This window comes from Branchiostoma belcheri, unplaced genomic scaffold (genome assembly GCF_001625305.1).
Source record: "Branchiostoma belcheri isolate BF01 breed outbred unplaced genomic scaffold, Haploidv18h27 scaffold138, whole genome shotgun sequence".
Taxonomy (NCBI): domain Eukaryota; kingdom Metazoa; phylum Chordata; class Leptocardii; order Amphioxiformes; family Branchiostomatidae; genus Branchiostoma; species Branchiostoma belcheri.
Genome location: NW_017802802.1, coordinates 383,002 through 393,396, shown reverse-complemented (window position 1 = coordinate 393,396; position 10,395 = coordinate 383,002). Strand labels below are relative to the sequence as shown.

The following is a 10,395-nucleotide window of genomic DNA, read 5'->3' as shown; positions in this document are numbered from 1 at the left end:
ATGCTCAGGTCATCTTCTACTGACTTCTTAAACAGGAGGCGTTCTAGTGTCTTCTTGGATTGTCTGGTGGAAGAAATGTAGAATGAGCAATCTTAAAAGAAAACACTAAGGGATGAGATTCAAATGTTAACAGAAATAGATTTGCAGTGACAACAATTTTACAAAAATTAAGCATTTTCACATGACAATCATTTTTCCCTGCTTCTCACCAATAGTATACTGGCCAATGTTCTTACTTGATATTGTTCAAAGAGAAGTACAGAGCCCCCTGTAGAAGCTGAGCAGTACTGCACCAGGGGTCTATCTTCAGTGCCTCCCCAGTGGCTTCCAGTGCCAAGGACTTCCATCTCTCCACATCTGCATCTTTGGTCTGGTAGCAAGCAAAATGAAACAGACACAGCATCATATGGCATACTAAAATAGTGCTGGGTACTGTTAATATAGCGTAGAAAAATTCTGGCAGTTTTACCAGGTGATACCAAAAACAAAACTTGCACAGTCACACCAAAAGATATCAAAGTAATATCAACTATGATCATATTTGACAACATACAAAGGAAATTTAGCTTTAGGAAGAGCTACTCTTCCACTGGTCGTGGCAGAGAAGACAGATGCTATGTACAGTATTTATATGTTCATTGTACCTAGCTCTTTTTGACAAGCATAATGATCAGTGGACCCTAGCTTGATGTCCTGTCTGAAGAACTGCTACCCTTAACAGTAGTGTGCATGTTGGGTGATTGACAACAACCAGGATTCAAACTCCAAACCTCAATCATCCAAAGACATGGTTGCTAACCACTGGACTGCATATGCTACATCTTAACATCCCACTGTAGACTGACCTGTACCATGAGTAGAGCCAGGTAGGCCAGTCTTAGTAAGGCAGTTATTTTTCCCTGTGGTGAGGTGGAGACCTGAAGACTCTGTCTGTAACACATCTCTGCTGCCACTGTCATGCCCTGGGTCTGGTAAACTGATGACAGGAGCTGGAAAAGATGTCACCCACATTACCTCATACATCAAATAATTATGAATCTATTGGCAAGCTTTCTAACTTAAATAGCTATGATAAATCAATAACAAGTTTATTACAATTTCTTTTTGTGATTTACAAACAACTGAAGATTAGCCAAACCGTTAAGGTGCCTTCAGGCATAAATCCAGTTTTGTACAGCAGGTACAAACTCTACAAAAAAGTCCGGACTGTAAGGTTTGAACCACTCACACTGGGAAAGACCCCTCAGGCTCTCAATCCACTTGTAATCTGTAAAACTCTACTGTACATACATATGTATAATGTTTTAAAGTAGGGCTTCTTACTTCTAGTTTTCTTCCATACAATTCTAATGCTTTCCCAAACTAAACAAAACAGAACATTTAACATATACAGGAACATACAATGTAGATCAGTATTACATACCTGCCAGGCCATCGCTGTTTGGTTTGACAGCACTGCTGATCTCAGCTGTTCCACAGAACCTACAGGTTGTCCAGCTGTGACCTTCACAGCGATGTCAGCCATGGCACTGAGGGTGTGGAGGGGTGGGTAGGGTGTACTCTCCTGCAGAATGAAAACATATCTCAATCAAGATGTAATCTGTACTGAGTCATAACATGAAGGATGAATGCTATGCATATCATACATGAACTTATTCAATGCACCGACTACATTTACAAATGGCCCACATCAGCAGCGTAAAAGAATTAAATCCAGAAAAATACTTAAGTAGAAGCTTGAAGGTCATTCAGCACTAAGTACATATCCAAAGTGCACATGTCATTTAGCAGTAGGGAAACTGGTGCAGATGTTATTCAGCACCGGGGAGACATGCTCTATTGAATATGAGGAGATTTGTTCAGCACCAAGGACAGGCATGGCCATGTGTCATTCAGCACCAAGGACAGGTGCTGTCATGAATGAATACTAGATGGATATTAAACATAGAAAAAGACAGACAGACAAAATGACACAAATATAAACAAACTGACAGACATAAATATAGACAGACACAGTACCTTGTTACAAGCTCTCTTAGCTTCCTCAAACCTCCCCAGCTCCATGAGGCTGCTAACTGACTGTAAAGTTGCCCACTGCTTCATGACAGGAGAGTTCTCTGGCCGTCCTGGCTGTTCCAACAATGCTGTGATTACTCTGGTACAGCCAAGGTCAGCTCCCTCCCTGTGTGAACCCTGACCCTTAACCTTTGACACCACATTGTTGGCATACACCACTGCTGTCAGAACTAGCCATGACGTCAGCTGACCTGGAATTGATATTTGATATATTGTACAACTGGTCACAATACTGTAAATGCATTTAGTTTTGCGGTGTTTTTATTTCATGGTATGAGGGAAATAAAAGAAGATTTTCATGCGGTTTGCAGTTCACAGTTGAAACAATTGCACAGCAGTGCAACAGAAATACGAAATATATTTGCAGTGTCGAGATTTTGTATTAAGAGGTCACCGCAAAAATAAAGCCAACGTAAACATTTTGCAATTTATACTTTAGCTACATTCCAACAGCTATTTCTTAAGATAATGTATCGTCATCATCATCCTCATCAGTCTTCGTCTAAAGAGGTGTTGCACACAAAGTGTGGTTTTTCCAGAACTTTTTGTCTTTCATTGCTGAGAGATGTTCATGTCCTTTTGAATTTGTTCCTGTTTTTTTTTGAGTTTCCTAAGTGTTCAAGATAAATATGAAGAAAAGAAATATTGCATCCCCACCTGGGTAGAAGTGCACGGCCTTCTGTGCATTGACCAGTCCGTCCGTCCGTCTGTCCCTGGTGTGGACCCCTGCCGCCAGCTTTGCCAGACTGAGAGACAGAGCCTGCTCGTGAGTGGGAGGGGCAGTCAGCGCCTTGGGCACCTGCACAGCTGCATGTGCAGCTGTGGCATGCTGTGGCTGCTGCTGGAGGGTGAACACAGCAAGAAGCTCCCACAACTTTGTCTCTGAGGGGTACCTGAGAAGAATATAAAGGAATACAGGTGATCACCTTCTACTGCCTCTTACCTCCCCAACATGAGGGATGGGCTGCCTTCCACTACTGTGCCCTAGACACAAAGTGGATTAACAACCCACTGCCCCTTCAGCCTCAGAAAAGGCTACTGGACTACTTTTACCTTCCTCTACATTTTTACATATCAAAAGCTGCTTTCAGGGGACTGTAGTTTCAACTGCAGACTTAGTGATGATGCTTACTTGTGGATGTTCTTCAGGATGGCGTTCCTGGCAGCCATGGTGTCCCCCTGCGCGGTGTACAGACAGGCCGTGAGGAAACTGACGTCACACATAAACCGCTGGTCGTCTCCTTGCTTCAGCAGCTCCGTGAGTGCCGCCGAGGCCAGTGTCACGTCCCCGTTGGTCAGACCCAGCACACACAGGGCCTGGAGACCGTGCACACTCGGGGGCTGGAGCTGGGAGCTGCCAGTAGTGGGAGAGTGTACTAGTATCAACTACTAGATATATCAAGTTTAAGGACAAAATTTGACTTTCTGCTAGTAACATTTTGAAATCTTACGCAGGACTTAAAATACTACCTGTATCAGGTGAACCTGTATTGGGTAAAAATCCATATACCAGTCCTCATACATAGATAGGTACAGGTTAGTGCAGGCCTGAGTGAAATTGGCATTGCATCTATTAGGTACTTCTGACATCTAGTACTGTATCAGTATCTATGTATTGGGTATACAGTGGACTTTGGTTTGGAATTGAAATGGTTTCTTACTTTAGCAACTGCCAGTTTGGTCCATAGTTTTTAAAATCTTCATTTCCAGTAGATTAGTGTAGGCAATTTCAAAAAGGTCACCTGCACCAGTTCAGGTATACAGACAAAAGTATTTCAAGTCCTGTATGAACAAGTCATCTGACAAAAGCCATAGAAACAAAACAAATGAGATGACACCAAGCTATGAGAAATTCTATACCATCGGAACAGCAGGGTCTTGGCTCTCTCTGCATCTTCAAACTTGTGTGCCACCATGGCCATGGCAGCCAGCACGCAGGACTTGTCTGTGTCTGAGGGGGCCAACTGGAATGCCTGCTCATAGGCTAGCAGAACAGAAAAAAAACACAGAAGTGAGTTTTGTTGCAGGAAATCCAGATTATACATTCTTATACAAATCTTTGAAATATTTTTGACATCTTAAAGATTAATTGATGATATCACTTTGCAGACTTACAAAGTCGGAATTGAGTTGGTATTTACAATTTGTCCTTTCTCAAGGACCCAAGGTCTTACCAGGAATGCCAGGAATCAAACTTGTGACCTCTTGATTGCCTACCCACTAGCCCATTCTACGCCACACTATTAGTATTGCGGAACAAAACCTTACCTCCATAGCTCTCCTCTAGTTTCCCTGCCCTGTACAGAGCGTGTGCCAGCCCACAGACATCCCTGAACTCCACCAATGGTGTGATGGCCCTGTATTGTGTCACTGCCTCCTCAAACCTTCCCCTTCCACACAACACCCTTCCGTGGTTACACAGGGCCTTGTTCAGCTTGTCTTGGTCTTCTGTCACCCTCAAAAGCTTCACTGCACTGCAAAAATGCCCCCTCTGCTCCCCGCAGCAATCCCTGGTGCTCCAACAGTAACCCCAGCATGTTGTAGGCTGTTGGGTTTGAGTGGACGCGGTCCGTGTATTTTGACAATGCCAGGCTGGCCGCCATCACGGCCCCCATCTGCACGATGTTGTACTTGTACACATCGCTGTTGCGGTTTGACGTGTCTTGCAGAGTGTTGCAGACCCAGTTGGCGTATCCGATCCCGCCTTCCAGGTGCGTGCCAAGCTCTGTGGTGTGCCGGAAGAGGTCCATGGCTTCTTCGTGCCCGATGGTTTCTGCAACCAGCGCCTGGCCGATCCAAGACGCGACGTAAGATGGGTTAAGGGACTGTGCAACCTTGAAGGCCTGATGGGCAAGTTCTACTTGGTCATACTTTAAGTACAGCACACCGAGGTTGGTCCATGCTTCCACATTGTTTGGCTCTTCTTGGATGGACTTGATAAAGGCATGCTGTGCAAGTTCGGGATTGTCCGCTTCTTTAGATGCCGTCACCATGCCCAGCGCTAACCAGTGTTTGTGGTTTCCGCTCTCCAGTGTTATGGCTTTCTTCAGCACTTGTGTTGCCTTCTCTACAAGACCTTTAGAAGCCTCTTTGTCATTGTCCTCTTGTGCTTGGTAGAAGTAGTTCAAGCCAAGGTCGTGCCAATGCTGGAGCAGTCCTCTGCTAGACGGAGGGCCCGGCCATAACATCGCCCACCAAGAGTCAGGACATCTCTCTTCCCCATCACCTGGTCTTCAGCAAAATCCTTTCCTCTCCCAGGAGGGACCCGGGTACCTTCAATGTCACCAGATCTGCTGAGATGGGATGAAGCAGTGTACAAGCATCTCCAAGCAGTTTCCACAGGCATGACAAGTCTGCTCTTACACTCACGCCCTTAGCTAGAGCAAGGATGGCAGACTGAGATGCATCTACAACCCTGCCGTTCAAGTACTCATTTAGGGCTTCTCTGGCTTGTGCTAGATATGTTTCTCCTAAGCCTTTCAAAGCAGGTACGTAAGCGGAATCTTTCTCTAGAATGACCTGGTATTCTGCCACAGCATCGGGAAACTGGCCCAGCACTTGTTTGATTGCCGCTACTTGGTACAGACTGTACGTCGCTTCCGGGTTGAGTTCTGCAGCCTTGGTGAAGGCCTTGAGGGCAGCGGTGTAACCACCACGAGTCAGATACGCTTCTGCCAAACACTCCCAGCAGTGAGGGTCTTTTGGATCGGCCCTGAGTGCAGCCTGTAGGCTCTTCACTGCCTGTGTACCCTCCCCGTGTTTCAGTTGGTACAGCCCAAGCCTCAGCCAGGCCCACTTGGCTGTACCTGCACTTGCTCTACTTGTTACAGAAAGGTACAGTTTCAGCCCTGCTTCTTCCTCTCCCAGAGCAATACACGCATCTCCAAATGCAGCGCCAGCTTCCTCGCTGGACTGGTCCAGATCAAACGCCTTCTGGTAGCACCTCTTTGCCCTCTGCACATCCCCAGCCACATCTCTGTAGTAGTGCCCGAGGTACAAGAACGTGTCCGAGTGATGTGGATCGAGCTTTGCAGCCTTCAGCAGGCTGGTCATGCACTTGGACTTCTCCTTCTTGGTTTCCTCTCCCATGGTCCAGTACAAGTGTCCTAACCTGAAGTGGTACATGGCAACCTCAGTGTTCAACTCTACTGCCTTCTTCAGCTGTCTCTCTGCCATTTCGCACTTGCCCTGTAGAGAGAATACCAGCCCCTGCAGTGCTACCATGGTGTGTTGAGCAGCATTAGATTTTATGGTTCTATCACACAGTTCTCCTGCTTTGTCCAGATCTCCCAAGTTGATGTATGTCTGGCAAAGGCCTTGTACAGCTTCTTGACATGACGGGTCCTTCTCAGCCTCCTGCATGTAACAGAAATGGAAGTTAGGCTATAAATGGAGTGATTACTGATTATCATATAGCCAGAGGATGTAGATCAATCAGAATGTATGAATGTGTCCTTTATACCATTCTCTAAGAAGACCCTTGCTGTACCTGAGTGTATAGATGAAGAGCTTCTGCCAGGTTAGCTGGCAGTTTGGATCCCGTCAGGGCTTCTCCTAGAAGAAGTGTGAGGTTCCTCTGAACTTTATCCCTGTTGTTCACATTTTGTAGTTTCTCCAAGACCTTTATGCCTTAAAAAAATAAGATCCGGTAAGACATAAACATGAAGTTTAGCAAGAAATTAACTAAACAGTATGATTAATTGTCATTATCTGAATTGCAGCCCTTACAGCTGTCTGCTACATGATGTAATTCAACACCACAGCGTGTCTGTTACAGCACCAGCTACCATGGTAATAGACATCTGGTCCAGGTCATTGACCTTACATGCTTGGGGAATAAGAAGAAACACAGCAGAAACAAATCAGAAATGTGACTGACCTTGTCTGGCAGCCTCCACTGCTCCCACATGATTGTGTAGTTTCACCTGTACACATGCCAGGTGCACCCAGCCATACACACAGTCCCTGCAGCTGCCAACACCTGTCTGCAGCAGCTGCCTGGCTTTCACTGGCTCTCTGTGTAGCAGGTGGAACCCCTGGAGGAGTTGGGCTGCTGAGTTGTTGGGGTCTAAAGACTGGAGCAGTGTACAGGAGGCTAGGGTGGCTTCTGAAACAGAGTCTGTCAAACCATGAAAATTGGTGAGTAAAGATTTCAAACTGTGAAGCTGGTGTGTTATGCCAAAAGGCAGTCATACCAGCTATACTACATGTATACTGGTACAGAATGTCAGACAGAAGTTATATGACAAAATCAGTCCCAACCTACCATCCTCCAACCCTATCAGGCACAGGGTCTGTAGTGGGAAGGTGCTGTCTGGATGTGAGGAGGACATGTCCCTGCACAGAACCTCTATCTCAGGTCCTGACTCTAGCTGGTTCTTACAGAGGGCAAAACAATACATATGAAATATAGAACAAGAGCTAACACTAGTAACAGTACTGGAATTGCTTGCAGAACTCATTTACAATTGATAGATAAACTCATTTATATACAGGTAAAACTTGTCTTCAGACTCATTCTCTGTCACTGAAAGGTAATGAATGCTATCTGAATGTCTGACTCTTAAGAGAATTTGTCCAGTTGCTTGTTTATTTTGTGATATGTAATCTTCTACCTGGATGCTTCACCTTCATTAATGTATCACAGGTGAATAAGATTTTGGAAATTTAGGAAATTGTGCCACTAGGGTCTTTTAACCTTTCATTGATGCTAATATGATACTTTAAAATATCTCAATCAGTTTTCATCTGTTAATGCACAAACTTACCAGAGTCATTATCTATTTATACGTTTTCCACTTCTGTAACCAGTAAATACAAATTTGTTGCACATTTCTTACCTCCAGAAGAAGTCTTATGTAACCTTCATAATGTTTCTTGTGATCTTCTCCACTGACTGTATCAGACTTGATAACAGTGGAGTAAGCCTCCTTCAACTGTGGGAAGAAAAATCAAATGAAAATTACAGGCTTCAAAACAAAGTATGTTTTAGAAATATCTTTAGAAGACATAAGTTTGGATTGGCTATAGATCTATCATTATCATGCAAAGGTCACAATAAGGTAAGGTCTAAGGTAAAAAGAAAACAAACAAACCTACCAAGTCCATGTCTTCTCTTGACAGGTCCTTCTGTTGTGACATGAGTGTGATGATCTTAACCCAGAACTCCATGACATTGTTGTTTCCACTCGTTTCCATGGCAACAATGACCTCCCTCCAAACGCCAGCTGCCTGTGTGGACATAAGGGTACACAAAATACTAGTCATTTTAGAAATTGGCCAGAAAATCTCATTTTTCCTGAAAAAGTTTCTTAACTCATCACGTATCTGATTTTTGGCCATTTCCAATGTTCTTAAGTATGAATGATGATGAAAATGAAGAAATGGCAGTAAGCTAGTCTACTACTTATTTAACAAAGAAAAGACTAGGCACCTTTCTGACATCACCAACTTTAGCCAGCAGATCTCCCTGCTTTGCTGCAAGTTCTTGCCACTTGGATTTATCACTGTACAAGACAGGAGAACATTGAATCAAGGTACAGTATCATGTGATGGTCTTCTTATTCTGTAAAATGAAATGCAAAGGGACATTCTCATGGGAAACTCTGCAGTGCTATTTAATGTTTATTCAATGCATACATGACAAAGATATCCACGTAGCTGCTTATATCAGGCACAATACACAGGTATCACCAAATGAATGTTTACCTCTGACACAGCTTCATCAGTCTACTGTAGACATCAGATAGCTCCTGTCTCTGGTCAGGTCTGTTCAGCTTTTCATAGAACCCGCACAGACCCTGGAGATTGATATACATGTAGATGTCTCCTTCATTTATCAAGCATAGAGGCACAAGGTATAAATTAAACAGTGTAAATGTGTGTATTACTTTGAAGCAAGCTCTACATACATGGTATACATACACCAGTACACAGAGCTGGTAAGAACATTGAAATTAGTTATTCCACTACAGAAACACACCTGCCAGGCCAGTAGCTGGTCAGGTTCGGCCTCCGCAGCCCGTCGGTATGCCGCCTGCGCCTGGTCAGGCTGGTCCAACTCTGCAGCAGCCACGCCCACAAACACCAGTGCATGGTAGTTGTTCTTGTCTTGTTTCAGGACATCCTGTAGGTAGGGTGACCCATAGTGTTGTGTTGTATCCACAGAAATGGTATTTTAGTTTTCTCCTCATTTGGGGGCACATCATAATCATTACACTTGGACATCCAAATTATTTTCTTAACATTACAAATGAGCATGGATAGGGTTTATAGTAAGTATGGCATTTATGAATACTAAAGTTTGATGCATGTACGATGATTTGTTTCCTCAACAATATTGTTTAAGTCATAGGTTTGCAAAGAAACCATTTTTTCTAAAATATATGACATATGGCGTATTTAACAGACATACACTGTAATCCAACATGGCACAAGTCACGTCATGTGAAAAGCCTGTTTAGTGATTTTACCTTGCAGTGTTTAAGAGCTTCCTTGTACTCCTTCTTCCTGATGGCCTCCCGTGCAGCTTTCAGCGCTGCTTTGGTCTCCTTACTGGACATGATTTTATACCATCCAGCTGTGACGTCAGCAGATCTACACAAATTTGGGATGACAGGAATAAAAACTTAACACTGAGGATATCTAATAATCATTGACAAAACGCCAGGTAAAACACTGTCCCCTCGAATCCTTAATACATTCAACACAGTTATGTATTCTATATTATACAGTTAACCGTTATAACGTTATATACCCTGGGTCATAATTCACTTGATGCATGATTCCATACATTTTCACACAACCCCGCCCCCTTCACTACCGGTCCTTTCTACATGTCAGTACGTAACATTATAACGTTAGTTATTTTTATGTCCTTGTTTAACGTATATCATTTCACTCTTGGTGCTTAAGTGCACATAATATTTCGTTATACTGTAACTCATGTGGGCATGCTCTGAGCATCAAACAAGCCACGTTGCTCATATACAATACGGTTTGATATAAGATTCTTTACAAAATGAAATCGATAAATTTTTGCTAGACGGCTAGCTGGAAGCCGCTACCCTATACCTACCACTGTCTCCCGGACACGCGATCAAACGAGAGACTAGACGGAGAAGAGGTAGAAAAGTGCAGATGCCAACCCGGAACTTTCGATGACTTTAGAGGGCGACAAAACAAAAAAATAGGCTAAAGGTTTTTATACGCGATCTGTGTCTAACTCATACCTATGTAATAGTTTCCATTACAACATTGTATTCTACTATTCTAACTACATTGCTATTTTACTATTTATCTGAATTTGTATTTTGTGTA

General features: G+C 43.6%; 1 protein-coding gene across 1 annotated transcript in view; it reads right to left on the bottom strand.

Annotated features, from left to right (window-relative positions):
* The window catches only part of LOC109464379 (tetratricopeptide repeat protein 37-like), a 15,476-nt gene extending 5,230 nt beyond the window's left edge, over positions 1 to 10,246 (bottom strand). Inside the window, 22 exon segments of the mRNA XM_019761327.1 lie at positions 6 to 63; positions 237 to 370; positions 846 to 989; positions 1,424 to 1,564; positions 2,020 to 2,267; positions 2,734 to 2,969; positions 3,209 to 3,430; positions 3,937 to 4,060; positions 4,345 to 4,549; positions 4,551 to 5,219; positions 5,222 to 5,317; positions 5,320 to 6,432; positions 6,566 to 6,705; positions 6,956 to 7,195; positions 7,343 to 7,454; positions 7,917 to 8,012; positions 8,176 to 8,307; positions 8,510 to 8,582; positions 8,785 to 8,876; positions 9,059 to 9,202; positions 9,549 to 9,672; positions 10,154 to 10,246. Coding sequence (XP_019616886.1) covers positions 6 to 63; positions 237 to 370; positions 846 to 989; positions 1,424 to 1,564; positions 2,020 to 2,267; positions 2,734 to 2,969; positions 3,209 to 3,430; positions 3,937 to 4,060; positions 4,345 to 4,549; positions 4,551 to 5,219; positions 5,222 to 5,317; positions 5,320 to 6,432; positions 6,566 to 6,705; positions 6,956 to 7,195; positions 7,343 to 7,454; positions 7,917 to 8,012; positions 8,176 to 8,307; positions 8,510 to 8,582; positions 8,785 to 8,876; positions 9,059 to 9,202; positions 9,549 to 9,638 — 4,509 coding nt within the window. The 5' untranslated portion in view covers positions 9,639 to 9,672; positions 10,154 to 10,246.
* Between the last annotated feature and the right edge of the window lie 149 nt (positions 10,247 to 10,395).